The sequence below is a fragment of the Salvelinus namaycush genome, chromosome 20, assembly GCF_016432855.1.
Source record: "Salvelinus namaycush isolate Seneca chromosome 20, SaNama_1.0, whole genome shotgun sequence".
In the NCBI taxonomy this organism is placed as follows: Eukaryota; Metazoa; Chordata; class Actinopteri; order Salmoniformes; family Salmonidae; genus Salvelinus; species Salvelinus namaycush.
In genome coordinates, this window is record NC_052326.1 from 41255823 (window position 1) to 41273918 (window position 18096).

Here is an 18096-nt window from a genome sequence, read left to right on the forward strand (position 1 = left end):
AAAAAGTACCCAATTGTCATACCTGAGTAAAAGTAAAGATAACTTAATAGAGCTTTTCCCAAGTAAAAGTGAAAGTACCCCAGTAAAATAAAATGTGAGTAAAAGTCTAAAAGTATTTGGTTTTAAATATACTTAACTATCAAAAGTAAATGTAATTACTAAGCTATACGTATGTATCAAAAGTAAAAGTATAAATAATGTAATATTCCTTATATTAACCAAACCTGACAGCACAATTTCTTTTTTTTTTTTTTTTTTTTTTACAGATAGCCAGGGGCACAACCCAACACAGACATAATTTACAAACAAGGCATATGTATTTAGTAAGTCTGCCAGACCAAGGCAGTAGGGATGACCAGGTATGTTCTCTTGATAAGTGTGTGAATTGGACCATTGTCCTTTCCTGCTAAGCATTGAAAATGTAACGAATACTTTTGGGTGTCAGGGAAAATGTATGGAGTTAAAAGTATATTAAAAGTTGTCAAAAATATAAATAGTAAAGTACAGATACCCCCAAAAATAGTTTTAATAAAGTACTTTACACCACTGGGTACAATTGATGAATAAGGAGGGATTGCTTTGGTAATGTTCTCCAGTCCAACCCCCTAGACTCTCCTAGCTGCCTCCTTCAGCCCTGTGAACATTATCGTCAGCTGGCCAGACAGAGAGGGAAGGTAGTGCTGTGCTGTACTGTACTGTGTGGCTGCTGGCTAGAGAGCCACTGATATGTGCTATATCAGACCCAGGGTCACTATGGGTGCAGTGGCTAATAAGATGACCCAGATGGGCAGCTGCTAGAAAAGCAAAGCAGCAACTGGACTCTAGTCTCTTGAATCACCACCCAGTCATTCAGCCCTGCTGCTGCTGCGTACTGTACTGTAGGTTAGACAAGTTGGCCACTACAGATTCTGCTCAGCTTATGAAGCAGCTGTCAGGTAGCAGTCTTTTGAACAGCCCTGCACTAAGTGAATCATTCTGTAATTATGACTCCGTACAGATCTCTCAGGTTCTGAGTGGGCTCCTCCTTGTTGGGAATTGAATATGCACACAGAACAGTGATGTAGCAGTGATGTATAAAAAATGTAATAATACATGTCACCGTGTCAGAGAGAGAGAGAGATCTGGCTGAGCCAGTCGAAACAGAGCACCCACCAAAATATTTCCCTGCAAGGGGGGAGAGAGAGAAATATTTTGGTGGGTGCTCTCTTGTGACTGACAGCCATATCCAGCACTGCCTATCTGCCCCCCCAGGCCTCTATTAGTAATTGAACATTTGCCTTGTCAGAATGTAGCAATGCCTCAGTGCTCCAACTAGCAAACTTTTGTCATTGCGTCAGCCACACTGACTGACATGCCGGTTTATTACAGGGTGCAGAGAATTAAAGGTTAGGTAGGCACAAGCGAGGCAGGAGAAGAACCCATGGGCTTTTGGACTGTTCTGCTCCAGAATCCTCTTACATCATCAGTTGGCACAGAGTGTCCCTGGCTATGTCCCAAATGGCACCCATTTCCCTATATAGAGCCCTATGGGCCCTGATCAAAAGTAGTGCGTTTTATAGGGAATAGGGTGCCATTTGGGACAAAGACCCTGTGATGCGGACTGGATGTTTTATAAGCCCGGGGGTCAACTGTCTGTGGGAATCTCACATTGATCTGTTCAAGCCATTTAAACTGTTGTTTTGTTTACCCTTACTGGTTAATGACATCTGGTTTATCATGCTAAATGTCTGTCTTAATCCTACATGTATCATATGTATTATTTATTATTATGACTTATATGACTATACTGTCTATTATGGTATTATGACTCTCAACCTGTCATGATGCTCACAACTGGTCATGCTCACAAGTCCTTCTCCCCCAATGTTGTACTCATATCACTGTTCAGTCCTGGTACTAATCCATGTCTGGGTATGCTTCTCCTCTCTTCTACCCAGGCGTCCAGCCAGGCCTACTCCCCACATGGGAAGGTGTTCAGTCCTGGTACTAATGTATGTGTCTCCCTTCCTCTCCCCAGGCATTCGGCCAGGCCTACTCCACCCATAGGAAGGTGGCTGCAGATGGGGAGAGCAGGGAGGAGTCACTAATGCTGGAGTCAGCCAGTAAGGAGGCCCACTACCAGCAGATGGTCCTGGAGCTGCAGAACGAGCTGCGGTTGGCCAGGACTGCCCTCACCAGCAACCAATCAGAGAATGAGCGCCTGGCCTCCGTTGCCCTGGAGATGAGAGAGGTGAGCTGGAGGGTGGAGGACCTGCCCAAAACACAAACATGGTCAATGTGGAGAGGTCAAATCTCAATGTGCAAAGACTTGTGTATCTCACCAATCTGACGAAGAGGACCTAAACTGCTCAGTCAGTAATGATGAAGTAAAACAGGGACAATGGGACAGAGAGAGCGTGTCAGAGCTAATGGGATAGTGGGACAGAGCGAGAGCGAGTCAGAGCTAATGGGATAGTGGGACAGAGAGAGAGCGAGTCAGAGCTAATGGGATAGTGGGACAGAGAGAGAGCGAGTCAGAGCTAATGGAATAGTGGGACAGAGCGAGTCAGAGCTAATGGGATAGTGGGACAGAGCGAGTCAGAGCTAATGGGATAGTGGGACAGAGCGAGTCAGAGCTAATGGGATAGTGGGACAGAGAGAGAGCGAGTCAGAGCTAATGGGATAGTGGGACAGAGCGAGTCAGAGCTAATGGGATAGTGGGACAGAGCGAGAGCGAGTCAGAGCTAATGGGATAGTGGGACAGAGAGAGAGCGAGTCAGAGCTAATGGGATAGTGGGACAGAGCGAGAGCGAGTCAGAGCTAACGGGATAGTAGAACAGAGAGAGAACGAGTCAGAGCTAAGTGGGACTGGGAGAGGTTTAAACTGGTATAGAGTCTGTAAGGGTGGTTGATTGGTCAGCTGGCACCAGTCACACTGATGATGTAATAGTCGTCAGTGAGAGACACACTATTAGGCTCTCTCACTCTATGGCCTGGTTTGGTAACTGGATTTTGTTCCCCCCTGGTTAAAGTTGCCAAGCTGCCAAGATCTCATCCTAACACAGTTCCACTGACATACAGCCACATAAGATGCTGCTTTGACATTACAGTACAACCATTGGGTGCATTCTGGATCAAATCCACACGTCCTTGTATTGCACTCTCTGACATGACGTTTTCCTCTTTCACTTCTTCTCTCGCCCTTTTCTTCCCCTCGTCTGTTGAAAGTGCCATATCCATTCAAGACAAACTTGCTTATGAACAAACTTTCTTGATGATATGCACACTTCCTTAAAGTAGAAGCCTACTTTCAGATTTTTTTCCATCTGGTTTGCTGTGTAGAGTTCTGAGCTGGTGGAGCTGCAGCGCAGCCAACTGCGTGATGACATCAGAGAGTATAAGGTGCGAGAGGCACGCCTGCTGCAGGACTATAGTGAGCTGGAGGACGAGAACATCTCCCTGCAGAAACAGGTGTCCCTGCTCCGACAGAGCCAGGTGAGAGGAAGGGCAAGGGACCAGGACTGGGGCAGGACAGGGGGAGGGAGGAGGGTCCACTGAGGCAGGAGAAGAAATGGGCACTGTTGGGTATGGAGATGAGGGCAGGATGAGGGCTATTATGGATAATGGGTAGAGGTAAAGGTTGTAGAGTGGCCAATACACTTTGGGTGGTAAAGTGACAGGACCAACGAATTAGGCCGTTGATACAAGAACCAACTGGAGGGGATGAGACAAAACAATGCTTTTGTAATGAGGAGTGGAAGGGATTCTCCGTATTTACTTAGTGATTCCTCTGATGTGCTGTGGACTCTCTTAGGTGGAGTTTGAGGGTCTGAAGCATGAGATCTGTCGTCTGGAGGAGGACTCCCAGTGCCTCCACAGCCAGTTGGAGGAGGCCATGCGCCTGCGGGAGATCGCCGAGCGCCAGCTGACCGAGGCTCTGGAGACCATTAAGACTGAGCGCGAGCAGAAGGCCGCCCTGCGTAAAGAACTGTCCCACTACATGACCATTGGGGACAACCTGTTACTGTACCACCACAGCCCCCTGAACATCTCCCTGGACGGCCTCAAGTTCAGCGAGGATCCCACTGCTGCCACCAACGAAACCAACAATGATGACTCGTTCCATGGCTATGAGAACGGCCTGGCTAAGATGGCTGCCGACTGCAACGAGGATAACAGAGCCAAGCTCCGGCCCGCCCCCAGCCTAGTGGATGACCTGCTGAGTGAACTCAACATCTCAGAGATCCAGAAGCTCAAGCAGCAGCTCATGCAGGTATGGAGAACTCTGTTTACAGATGACACAATTCAGATGACCACATAGTAGCAGCAGGCAAGGACTTTAAAAATGGTTAGCCTGTTTGCTTTATTCACAGTCAACTGTCAAGGTGTCAACTTCCCTGGTAAAGAAATAAAGTAATTCTTAGCGTTATCAAGCTTATCAAGCTTTGTGTGTGTTGCCTGGAAAATAGATAGGCTTACATCCCTCCAGCTGTAAACAGTCCTTTGCCTTATGGTTGGAAAGTCCATTAAGCTTTGTGGAACACAGTGGTCATCCATTTAGGGACATTGATTACTTATACTGACCTGAGCGGCAGAGTCAAAAACACATCAATGGAACCCTATGTGGGACTTGATGGGCTACATGGACTGATTAGGATACTTCTCTTATCCTGGTGAATAAATACTGTGTGAAATTCTTGAGTGACAGTGTCTCACACTACAGTGTGAAAAACTAAATTCGTATGGCGTTTTGGGTTACACTTCATTCTAGAGCCAGCTATTTACCTGGTATTTACATAGAAATTGTATAGTAAAATGATAAATACACAGTAATTGCCTAATCATTTCTCAATCAATACTAATAAACTCCAAGCTGAAATAGGACTGTGTTGCAGACATTTCTCAGTGCTGTTGTGTGACTGTGTCCAATGTCTGTGTTGTCCAGGTTGAGCGGGAGAAGGTAGCGCTACTTTCCTCTCTGCAGGAGGCCCAGAAGCAGCTAGAGGTGGCCCATGGGACTCTGTCTGAGCAGCAGGAGATTGTAGGACGTCTCACCGAGAACCTCAGCGCCATGAGGAAACTCCAGGCCAGCAAGGAGCGCCATTCGGCCCTGGACAGCGAGAAGGAGCGTGACAGCCGTGACGATGGTGACGGGGACTATTACGAGCTGGACATCAACGGGCCTGAGATCCTGCAGTGTAAGTACACTGTGGCTGTGTCCGAGGCCGGGGAGCTCAGACAGGAGCTTAAGACTCTTAAAGCAGAGTACCAGTCATGCCGGAGCCAGTACGAGGAGGAGCGAGCCCGCCTGGAGAGCGACGTGGCAGGGCTGAGCGAGAAGCTAGCTTCCCTGGAGAAGAGCAGCCGGGTGGAGCACGAGGAGATGGAGCGCCTGGAGAAGGACCTGCGGCGGGTGAGCGAGGCGGCGGGCGAGTCGCAGGGCAGTCTGAACGTGGCGCAGGACGAACTGGTGGTGTTCAGTGAGGAGCTGGCCAACCTCTACAACCACGTGTGCATGTGCAACAACGAGACGCCCAACCGGGTCATGCTCGACTACTACAAGGAGGGCAAGGCCAGCGTAGGTGGCGGGGGCGGCCGGGAGGGGAAAGGACGACGTCTGTCCCACGTTCTGCTCTCCAACGGGCTGGTCCCTGAAACTGACCCCAGTAAACCTGAAGCCAGTGACCCAGCCGCCTCAGCCCCAGTCTCAGCCCCAGTCTCAGCCCCAGAATCACGCCCAGAGCCTATGAACATCTATAACCTGGTGGCCATCATCAGGGACCAGATCCGTCACCTGCAGCAGGCGGTGGACCGCACCACAGAGCTGTCCCGCCAGAGGATGGCCACCATGGAGCTGAGCACCGTGGCTGATAAGGACAGCGAGGCCTGCATGGGGGAGATCCTCAAACTCAAGTCCCTCCTCAGCACCAAGAGGGAGCAGATCGCCACCCTGAGGACCGTGCTCAAAGCCAACAAACATGTGAGCAGGAGTTTGTGAGTGTGTGCATGCTTGAGTGTGTGTTGGTGTGTGCATGAGCAGTTGATACTGTTTAAAAGTGAAAGTGATACTGTATGAAATTCACAGTAGTTGAGAGTATTTACTTTTTGTGTAGGAGTTCAGACAGAGTTAAAATTAGCAAAAGGTCAAGATAACCTAGTGACCTGTGACCCCAGCCCTCCATTATAATAAACTTGACAATAATGTATTTATTCTATTCTACTCTGTTCTATTCTACTCTGTAGACGGCTGAGGTGGCGCTGGCCAACTTGAAGAGTAAATACGACAAGGAGAAGACCATGGTGAGGGATACCATGTTGAAGCTCCGCAACGAGCTGAAGGCTCTGAAAGAAGACGCTGCCACCTTCTCCTCACTACGGGCCATGTTCGCAACAAGGCAAGGCTTAGTCGATACACGCTAAGAGCAGTTATCAGTAGACCTACTCAGTCTACTCTTAATACACCAAGAAATAAGGCACCTTTGGCACCTTAATCTATACACTCTTAGAAAAAAAGGTGCCATCTAGAACCTAAAAGGGTTATTCGGCTGTCCCCATAAAATAATCCTTTAAATAACCCTTTTTGGTTCTAGGTAGAACTTTTTTGAGTTTTGTGTAGAACCCTTTACACAGAGGGTTCTACATGGAACCCAAAAGAGTTCTCCTATGGGGACAGCCGAATAACCCTTTTTGAACCCATTTTTCTAAGAGAATCCATTTTTCTAATTGTTCATGTTGTCCATACCCATCATATCCAAACAAGGGGTAGGTCTACAAAGGTTTATTGGAATTCAGTACAAATAAATAGTTGAAATATGAATTGTTCATGTTATACTAAGGATAAAATCATTAAAACACTAATTAAACCCTATATTACATTTTTATTCATCTATTATAGTGGGCTTTTTCCCCCATATTATCCATCCCTCCCTCTTGAACTATTTAGAAAATCTAAGGGAATAAGAACAGAACAGATTGGTCCCTTTTAGCTAGAAGTGAGAGACCAGTGAGCTTTGAGGTTGTTGAGGAGCTGTTTTTCTGCCAGAGTCTGCATATGTGTGTGTAGGAGAAACAGGGCATTGTGGGAGCTGTCTGATGTAATACTGAAGTGACTCAGAGTCCGCTGGCAGGATCCTCCTGACAGCATCTGGAAAATGCGGCTCTGTGAGTCTAAATAGTGAGTCTAAATAGAGAAAACATGCACCGACTGGCAGCAGCAGTAAAAGAAGATTTGTGCCACGTGGTGGAGAAAGTTATACATTGATCTTTTGTGTTATTGAGTACATTTACATGCACACTAATAATTCAATATTTAACTGATTATGGCAGTAGGCAGATTATGCAATAGTCATGTAAACACCTTACTCTGCTTATCTTAATCGTCGTAAGGTCAAAATAAAAGTAAGCATACGCCGATTAAAATACCTGGTTTTCTGATCTTTTGAATTATTAGGGCATGTGAAGATGCACATGTGCTAGCACCAGCCAAGCAAGCCTCCCTCTTTAGCGCGAGTAAAGTGTGTTTGAAACAACTGAATGTATGCATCTTAGAAGTAGTTTCCAAACTCAGAATCAAATATGCTTCCCGAAAATAGTGTTCGCTGTGGTAGAACGTTTATTTTTATTGCCGATTTTCTGCGTTTATCAGAGTGCCATCAGCTAGCCTGATTTCAGATGTGTCCATGTAAACAGGATTATTAGGAAAATCGTTTTTTCTTGCAAAGCATGTAAACGGTTTACTCTAACTATTATATTAATCTGACTATCCAAAATAATCACATTATTGTGTGCATGTAACCGCACTCAATGTTGGACTCATGCTACTCTCTCTCTTATCTCTTGCTTTCTCTCTCTCTCCCCCCCTCTCTCCATCTGCCCCTTCTTTCTCTCTTTCCCCCTTCTTTCTCTCTCACTCCCTCTGTCCACCCTCCCTCTCTCTCCATCTCTCAGGTGTGATGAGTACGTAACTCAGCTGGATGAGATGCAGAGACAGCTGGTTGCAGCGGAGGATGAGAAGAAGACCCTGAACTCCCTGCTCCGCATGGCCATCCAGCAGAAGCTGGCCCTGACCCAGCGTCTGGAGGACCTGGAGTTTGATCATGAACAGGCGCGCCGTGGCGGGGTTACAGGAGCAGTGACGAGCAGTCGGGGCAAGACCTCCTCGTTAGCGCGGGGCAAAAGGGCCTCGGCCAATCATCATGTAAGTCAGAGATGCTCCTGCAGAGGCCCTGTGTCCTGGGAGGCCCTGTGGTCCTCTGCAGAGAGGAGTACAATATCTACTGTGACCTTTGAACTCTATAACCTCCATCATAACCTCTACCCTCTCATCACGCTTTGCACTGCTGAGCTTCACCGGCATGGTTCTGTCAAGGCTGTTGCTGTAACCATGACAATGGTGGCTAACGGTGTAGCATGTATGCGTTATTACATGAATTTAGAGCAGGAGTGTACATGACATAATCTGTATGACTATGTTATGTCATGATTATGACAGTGTTATGTAGCTCTTATGACGAGAGGGCTTGAGTAAAGTGTAAGAGAGTATAACCGTCAGTCAGACAGGCGGCAGTGTCGGCTGCAGACAGGCAGACAAAGACAGACAGGCAGACAGACTTAAGGCCCTTTCACTGCCAGAGGCTTCTACCCTGCTGCTTCTGTCTGGTCCAAAACCACTCAGGGATAACTAAAGAAGTGCAATTACATGTACTGTAGCTACTAAATAAAAATGGACTGTGAGTTTAGGCACTTTAGTGTTTTGATTTGATATCATAAAGTGATAATGTGTGATGTGGTTTGTTTTCGTGGCACTTTATGTAATGGAGATTGTCAAACAAGGTTTGTTCTGAAGAGAAATACCAGAGCATTGATACATTAGGCTTAGTTAAAGTTAGGAATAAGCATTTAAACATGGGTCCGGTTTTGTATAAATTAAACCAAGAAATGATTATCAGCGTAGGTTGGTTGTGAAATGTTTATTGAGGGTTTTCAGGCCGACGTTACTGAGGACTAGAAACTCTATATACTCTACTGAGGACTATATACTCTACTCTAATGAGGACTATATACTCTACTGAGGACTATATACTCTACTCTAATGGGGACTATATACTCTACTGAGGACTATATACTCTACTCTAATGGGGACTATATACTCTACTCTAATGAGGACTATATACTCTAATGGGGACTATATACTCTACTGAGGACTATATACTCTACTGAGGACTATATACTCTACTGAGGACTATATACTCTACTCTAATGAGGGCTATATACTCTAATGAGGACTATATACTCTACTCTAATGAGGACTATACTCTACTCTACTGAGGACTATATACTCTACTCTAATGAGGACTATATACTCTAATGAGGACTATACTCTACTCTACTGAGGACTATATACTCTACTCTAATGAGAAATATGCTCTACTCTACTGAGGACTATATACTCTACTGAGGACTATATACTCTAATCTAATGAGGACTATACTCTACTAAGGACTATATACTCTACTGGGGACTGTATACTCTACTGAGAACTATATACTCTAATCTAATGAGGACTATACTCTACTAAGGACTATATACTCTACTCTACTGAGGACTGTATACTCTACTGAGGACTATATACTCTACTGAGGACTATATAATCTACTCTAATGAGGACTATATACTCTACTGAGGACTATATAGTATACCGAGGACTGTATAATATACCTCCTGCTGTTCTCTTATAACCCTATCACCCTATTGTCAACCCACCCTCCTCATCATCTTCTCTAACCTGTCATCAGAAAACTCATCTCCTAAATCATTATCAATCCTCTAACCTGCATGTGAATACCATACCTGTGAGTCCTCTACTTCCTGCAGCCAGCAGGCCTGCACTGTACATCACTAACCATCCTCTTGACCCCATTGACTCCCCACTGCCACTAACAATGGTAACAGTTTAATCAAACAAGATTTATCAAATGAAGACTGGCCAGATGATTATCTAACCCTCAGATTTTAATGTAATTTTCTTATCTCTCTATTTTACAGTAATTTAATCAAGCCGTGTCCTTCAAAGGTTGACAGTCACCTTGCCGATGATTACTTCAGTGTCCCCTCCTGGCCTGAGACAAATGTCAGAGACACGTACTGCTGTAGTGTGAGGACTTTGTTTCTGTGCACACACACGCACGCACACGCACACACACACACACACACACACACACACACACACACACACACACACACACACACACACACACACACACACACACACACACACACACACACACACACACACACTCTTGACCTTTACAGACGCGTGAAAACCCCAGGGGTTTGGTATCTTGGTGTGGATGCAGGAAACAACAAAGACTCATGGGTATGATGACCATAGAGATATCTAGGTCTATTTCAATGGGTATGACCATAGAGCTATCTAGGTCTATTTCTGTGGGCATGACCATAGAGATGTCTAGGTCTATTTCTGTGGGTATGACCATAGAGATGTCTAGGTCAATTTCTGTGGGTATGACCATAGAGATGTCTAGGTCTATTTCAATGGGTATGACCATAGAGCTATCTAGGTCTATTTCTGTGGGCATGACCATAGAGATATCTAGGTCTATTTCTGTGGGTATAACCATAGAGATATCTAGGTCTATTTCTGTGGGTATGACCATAGAGATGTCTAGGTCTATTTCAATGGGTATGACCATAGAGATATCTAGGTCTATTTCTGTGGGTATGACCATAGAGATATCTAGGTCTATTTCTGTGGGTATGACCAACAGTATGACCCCCATTGTGATTCAGTCACTCATCCCACATTGTCCACCACTATACTGGTATTACTCTGTCTATGTTTCCCCTGATTACTGCACACTTTTCATGTCTTTTTATTTCTCTTTTTTTGCTTGTAATTCACACCTCAGTGAATGTGTGAGGTGTTCATAAGCTTTTAAGAATTGTTACATGTTTGGTCATTGGAGCATTAATTAGTCATTTAAATATTTTAGCCTTTGTCATTATATAACTGGCAGATTGATAACAACATTTCCATGGAGAGCAAACCAGCAAAGTCTTCGGAACTAACTTGCTCCAGTTTTCTCTGGGGTCAATATTCAATGGGACTCACAAGCTAACAGACATTCTCTGCAAGCACATAGATGAACATCTTAAATTGGAAATAGTATTTTCTCTCTTTTTTTCAAATCTTGTCACATATTGATAATGTACTTAAAAAAAGTTAACCAGGGAGAGCAGGATGTTCCAGCAGGACATTCAACCAGTGTGTGCCCAGTGGGTACTTTCTGGCCTTAGTTTAGACCAGTAGTTTGTTCTGTCCACAAAAGAGAAGCTGGTTTTAATTTTGACTAGTAGTTTGTTCTGTCCACAAAAGAGAAGCTACATTTAGATTTGAATGTTTTCTATGTCTTTGAGAATTGTGGCGAGAGGTTATGATCCCAGTCAATAACAGATTGAGGAAAATAATAGGAACTGTGGTGAATTGTGTGAAGTGATTCTGCGATCCTGCAAGCATGCAGTTGCAAATTTAGGGGCTATTATTATGATTATTAGGTAAACCTTATTTTAAAAGTAATGATACCACAGCTGTTAACTTTGGCTGCCTAGTTAATAGTGGTTCAGAGCGTTTTCGATGATGGCTGAGGGAGAGATTACTAATGCAAATACTTATTTATACTCTACCTTTGTATGGCAAAGTTCAGGCGACTATGGTGGAGACTTTTTGTATTGTCTGTTTTAATGCAATTTTATGAACCCTTTTTACATCCTCTAAAAGCGTTGTTGTGATTTCAACAAACAGACTAAGTTAAGTCATGAACACATCTGCAGTGCCATTTAATTTATTGTTGACGCAATAAAAGTTACATTTGGGATTCTCTTTTTTTACAAGTGCAATTTGAACGCAATATCGATATAGAAACATAGTATAAACATTCTCTGTCTGTTTGTCTGCTGATGCTATTGTTACATTTTACTACTACTTCTTACTCACAATCTTGATCCTAATTGAGTTGTATATCTTTGTACTAAATAACTTCACTTGTTTGTATTTATTTTAAACAATGTCATGTATGTTGGCATTGTCGATAATGTGGATTATGATTATTGCCATGTTGATGCCTTTTTTCATGTCATCTTCAAGAGACTTTGGGTGAAGATGGTAGGTGAGATGTGTGCTCAATAGAAATCAATAGCCTACTTGTATGATGATGATGTTGCACTGGCAAGGTGCATGCTTCATAGTTACCTTTATTCTGCCTAAAGGTATGCCAAATAAACTTAACTTTAGTCTTAATGTGGTGTTGGGATTATATTTTATATAGTGTGAGCTCCAAAAGTATTAGGACAGTGACAAATGTTTTGTTGTTTTGGCTCTGTACTCCAGCACTTTGGATGTTAAAGGATACAATGAGGTTATCCTATGAGGTTAACGTGCATGTCACGTTCCTGACCTGTTTTCTGTTGTTTGGTATGTGTTTATTGGTCAGGGCGTGAGTTTTGGGTGGGCAGTCTATGTTTTCTGTTTCTATGTTGGTTTTGGGTTGCCTGGTATGGCTCTCAATTAGAGGCAGGTGTTTGACGTTTCCTCTGATTGAGAGTCATATTAAGGTAGGTTGTTCTCACTGTTTGTTTGTGGGTGATTGTCGTCCGTGTCTGTGTCTGCGCACCACACGGGACTGTAGCGTTTGTTCGTTCGTTTGTAATTAGTCTGTACCTGTTCCTACGTGCTTCGTGTTGTATGTAAGTTGTCATGGTTTAGGTCAGTCTACATTCGTTTTTGTTATTTTGTATTTCTAAGTGTTATTTCGTGTTTCGTCGTTTTTGTTTAATAAATCAGTATGTATTCAAAACCCGCTGCACTTTGGTCGAATCACTACTCCTCCTCTTCGTATGAAGAGGAGGAGGAATGCCGTTACAGTGCAGACTGTCATCTTTAATGTGAGGGTATTTTCAACCATATCGAGTGAACCGTTTAGAAATTAGAGCTTTTTGTACATAGTCCCTTCATTTTAGGGTACCAATTCACTTATGTATGTGTATAATAGTAAAAAGTTAAGTATTTGGTCCCATATTCATAGCACAGATAATCCTGAATGAATTGTGAATAATGATGAGTGAGAAAGTTACAGACACATAAATATCAAACCCCCAAGACATGCTAACCTCTCACCATTACAATAGTGTGAGGTTAGAATTTTGAGGGGGTATGATATTTATGCCTTTGTAACTTTCTCATTCATCATTATTCACTATTTATTCAGGATTATCTGTAATTATGGAATCATCCATATTCATGTAGAAGTGTTTAGAAACATATTATATTCTTATTTACAATAAAAGTGACTCCAAAATGACAATACATTATTTACCATTCATTTCTGCACAAAATTATCTGAAACACAACCAAAACAAACAGCAAATGCATCCAACAAAATCACAAGCTTTGTGTAATCATTGTGTGTTATGAATATGGGACCAAAATACTATAATTCACAAATGTGGATTTGTCCTAATACTTTTGGTCCCTTAAAAGTATGGGTGAAAATGACCTAAAATTAAAGCACTTTAACCTCATAGTCATTGTATATTTTCAATCCAAAGTGTTGGAGTACAGAGCCAAAACAACAACAACAAATGTGTGTGTGTGTGTATTTATTGATCTATTCTACAGTATCTTCACTATCTAATCATATTTATGCTTCAGTCATTCAATGTGTCCCTCTAAAATGACCTGTGTATTAATTTAGGATGTTTTCCAACATGCATTAGTCAATACAAATATAGCCATAATAGCTTAATCCTAAAATGCGTGTGAAATTGGGCCTTACTGTAAATCAAACGAGATCAAATCATAACACATTTTCACAGCATTTACAACTTTTTTTTACATATCCCGCATTATGGATGTTAAATCTCACTGAAATAACCGAAAGTTAGGCTACTTTATATTCAATGTATACCTGTGATACATTTAGTCATGGCTACGTGGTATTGGGCATTTCCGGGGAAAGTTATAGCCACTCCCTACAGTTGTGTTGGGTTGATGGGTTGTCACTAGTTACCCCAGCCACAAAGTTGGCTATGAAGGTCATCGTAAAATGTATGGGGGAAAAGTTCGCCCTAATTTAAGGTTAGGGTTGGATATAATGTTAGCAGTGTGGTTAAGGTTAGGTTTAAAATCAGATTTAAATTAGATAATTTGTAGAAATACGCGGGTTTAGCCATAATTATGACTTTATGGTTGTGGTAACTAGTGAACACCAGGTTGATGATCTCGAGGGAGGGTCCTATCAAGGAACAGAAGGGACTCCACAATGGGAGGTTTGGCGGAGACTTCTTATAATATAGTACTAGTGTATTTTCTGTTTTTATGCCATGGATATGTTTTATTTTTATTTTTATAATTTACACTTACCCACATGATATTGTGCTTGAACGTAACGTAGCCAGTCTGGGCGGGAGAGCATGGTTGTCAACAAGTGGACAGCTTCTTCCTTGTCTTTTCGAGAGTTTTGAATGGCAATGACATGGCACTTCCAACTTCGAATGTAATGTTTGCTATCGTGCTAACACTTGGTAGCCTAACCCTTTGCAAAGTGTAGTGTTCCCGGCAGATACGTCTATTTCTAGCAACATTGTTTCTGGTGTAGGCTACACCTCGCGCCTGCCTTTGACATAATGTAACATGATATCTATCACAAGTTGCTGTACCCTACCCGTTTACACATTGTAACACATATAAGCAAATGACACTGACAGCTAGAGACGTTTTGGCGAGATACTGTACATTACTAGCATTAGACACACAGACTGAGCTGAATTCAACACATTTTCTGAAGAGGCAAGTATAGGCTACCGAAGAAAATCATGTACCAGAGAGCAGCCAGCGAGGCATAAGGCATTTAACTTACATTTCACCCTCGAGTCACTACGTGTACTTGGCTATTTTAGGACAAGCCATGTCCAGACAAGCAATGTCGACCTGGCATAGCCTACCTGTTCTGTCAAAACGTTCCAATTCTTAAAAATGGAACTAGATTTAGTTCTGCTGTAAATGCCTTTTCAAATTTTGACTCTAGTAGCATATTTTGAGATTTCACTGTCCTAGTTTGTTTATACTGTATATCCCATATCCTCATTATTAGGGAGTCAATCATTCCATATCCTGGCCCAAATATGAACTGTGTGATCCTCATGTTTTCCCATTTTATTATTATAATTTTCATGTTGTGATTCATTCCATGTGACTGTCAGACAGCTTCCATCACCAGCTGCTGGAGGACAGTCGGTTCCTTAGGGCAGACTGTCGCCTGGACACAGAACTAGTGGATAAACTCATCCTGCAGCTCAACAGGATCTATCCACAGATCCTCACAGACAAGGAGGCCACCAAAGTGAGTCTTGCTCCCCAGTAAAATAATTTTGACCCAGGGTAGTGGTAACTTCCACTGGTAGTAAGAGTCCGAGAATGACTACTTGTTTCATTGTCAGACCAGCGCCAGACAGACTGTAACACAATGTTAAAATTGAGTAATAGGCTAGCGTTCACAGGAAATGTGTTTCTGAATTCCTGAATTCCTGGAATGCTGAATATGATGATCCAGTTTAGGGACCTTGATGTGCCCACCTGCATCCGACTGGCCGAGCTCCTGGCTCACCTGCAGGGGAAAGGTGAAGAGGCCTGCCGGGAGTTCTACCGGGCGCTTCACCTGCATGTGGAAGAGGTGTACTTCAGCCTACCCACGCGTCTCCGCCTCAGAGGTTAGTCTCTCCGACTGTCAGTCAGTCACTGGAGATCTGACATTTGCTCTCATTATTATTCACACCAAAATACCTTTTTATACTCCAGTTTATTTTAGTAAATAGTTTCTTAACACTTATTTTTCTAAACTGTGCATTGTTGGTTAAGGGCTTGTAAGTAAGCATTTCACTGTAAGGTCTACACGTGTTGTACGTGTTGCACGTGTTGTATTCGGCACATGTGACAAATAAAATGTGATTTGATTGAGTGAGGATGACATTATCGCTGACATTTTGCAATCTCTTTCCCAGATTCTATAGACCCGTTCACGACTGCAGCCTCACCCACTCAGCAGAGATATGTGCTAAACGACAGAGGTAAGCTATACACACAGAAAGTGCACACTCCGTCACTCACCAACACATGTACTGTAAACACACATGCCCTTTACGGTACATACCTCTCTTTCTCACATACTGTCTTCTGCTCTCTCTTCCCTCTCCAGGTCATATGTTCTTCCTGAGTTGTTTCAGTGTTGCAGTTGGGGTGGCTCTACTACATTACTATGGCGGTGAGTAAAATTAGTTTGTTTTCTTTCCCAAAGAAAACAGACCAGTAGGAACACCAGAAATCATACATTTTTACAGATCGTCTGTACTCCTGTAGACTTAAAAAAAAAAAAATCACGCATAACATTGCATCTTCATGTTATGACACATCAAATCAAACTTTATTTAAAGTGCAATCGGATGACACTTTACAGTGAAACAAACAAGGAAGAAGCAGTGAAAGGAATGAGAAAAATAACATAACGCAAAGGATGTCTAAAACAATAACATCACTGATTTAATGTAATTTAAAAAGCTCTAGTGTCTGCATCTCATACCTGACAGGGCAAGCTTTTTCATTGGTTTTGGGCTTTTACACCTATTCGGTTTTCATTAGGTTGAAGTTGTCAATGCTATCATGATTATTTGTTGAGGAATAAAACAAAGTTGAACCGTCCATGTGTTGTCCTGCAGAGGCCAAAGTAACAAGGGGCAGCAGGGCTCTTGGCATGGCTGCTCTTGGATTGGGTCGACGAGCCCGAGAGGTTCTCATATGGTACACTGAAGACCCCATCAGGAAGTAGTGGGTGTGTCTCCAACACCACCAGCACATCAGAACACACACTCCAAAGGTGCTTCCGGACATCCACACTACACTACACCCTTTTCACACTACCGTGCCAGCCTGAACCAAACTGTGCTAGTTACAGAAACTACGGTTAGTACAGCTTGGTTGGGCTCTTCGATTCGTCTCAGTAGTATGAAAAGCCCTTAAGTCATTGTTTTTTTACAACTCTGTAAATACTATATATATATATCTATCATTTGGGTTTAGGGATCTTACTTTCTCTGACAATTTTTCATACAGCTGTTTTTTATGGACTTTCATTGTCCTAATAATGGTTAGTTATAGACATGCCTCTTCTCTGGTGAAAGCGACAATTATTACACTAAACTTAAGCCTCTGTTACTGAATAGCATCAGAGATCCTGTCTGCATTCAGCTTCATTTGTGTGGCGTGGACACAGTAGACATGAATACGCAGAGACCAGGCTCACTTTAAATACGGAACCTTTTCCAGGGTATGTGTTGTACTGCTCAGTATACTCAGGGGATTGACATTAGAAAACATCAATTTTATTTGGCGTATTTATAAGATGATGTTTAATTTGCGTATTCAAGAAAAAAACAACCAAGCACTACATTTATTGCAATTTGTTTTGTGATAATGTCTCTGTCGGGGAGATTATGATAAACATGAATGTAATAACAATGTTATAACATGTTTTGCCCAGTGTTTGGCTTGGGTTAAATGTCTACCACATAATGTCTTTACATTAGATGAATCCAGGTCCACTATGTTTGTATATCTAGGCACGGTTTAATGAATGTGTGACCTAGCTATATCAGAGAGATTGCAATATGTTCACTAGAACTATCACGTTATAGTGATTGACTTATCTCCTGATGTTTAAAGCTGGAATCCTGGTGAAACTGCTATGTCCGTTTGCAATATAACAACAACAAAAAGGTTACTGTAAACAACGAACACAGTTTTTCCTCTCTGACATCATTGGACGTGTGCATTTTTATTTTGGTGTGAGGCTCCTTTACCCCCGGTTCGTCAACAAAACAATGGCGGTGTGGCGCTGTTTTCCCTACTGCGGATTCCATCTTTAAATATTTTTTGAGTGAAAATAGTACTTAGTCACTGTTTTTGAAAGTGTTCTTTATTTATTATTATGCCCACTAAAAAGCCAATACAACTTAACACATTTCAGGTCTCAACCGTGTTGTTTCACCTCT

At 42.7% G+C, this 18096-nt stretch overlaps 2 protein-coding genes across 5 annotated transcripts in view; both read left to right on the forward strand.

The window, feature by feature from the left end:
- The window catches only part of LOC120065366 (protein bicaudal D homolog 2-like), a 32734-nt gene extending 17011 nt beyond the window's left edge, over positions 1–15723 (forward strand). The window contains exons 2-9 of one of the 4 annotated variants that reach the window (XM_039016299.1): positions 2018–2230; positions 3322–3474; positions 3794–4252; positions 4925–5959; positions 6223–6374; positions 7927–8176; positions 15256–15395; positions 15606–15723. In XM_039016299.1, the coding sequence (XP_038872227.1) occupies positions 2018–2230; positions 3322–3474; positions 3794–4252; positions 4925–5959; positions 6223–6374; positions 7927–8176; positions 15256–15327 (2334 nt within the window). In that variant the 3' untranslated portion in view covers positions 15328–15395; positions 15606–15723. Of the gene's footprint in view, positions 1–2017; positions 2231–3321; positions 3475–3793; positions 4253–4924; positions 5960–6222; positions 6375–7926; positions 8177–10023; positions 12296–15255; positions 15396–15605 lie in introns of those variants that run through there. The other 3 variants (XM_039016300.1, XM_039016302.1, XM_039016301.1) reach the window with 3 other exon arrangements.
- Positions 15594–16874, forward strand: LOC120064824 (caspase recruitment domain-containing protein 19-like). Its single transcript, XM_039015422.1, has 4 exons — positions 15594–15762; positions 16054–16119; positions 16248–16313; positions 16765–16874. The coding sequence occupies exons 1-4, from the start codon at positions 15594–15596 to the stop codon at positions 16872–16874; spliced, it is 411 nt and encodes a 136-aa protein (XP_038871350.1).
- The last annotated feature ends 1222 nt before the right edge of the window (positions 16875–18096 follow it).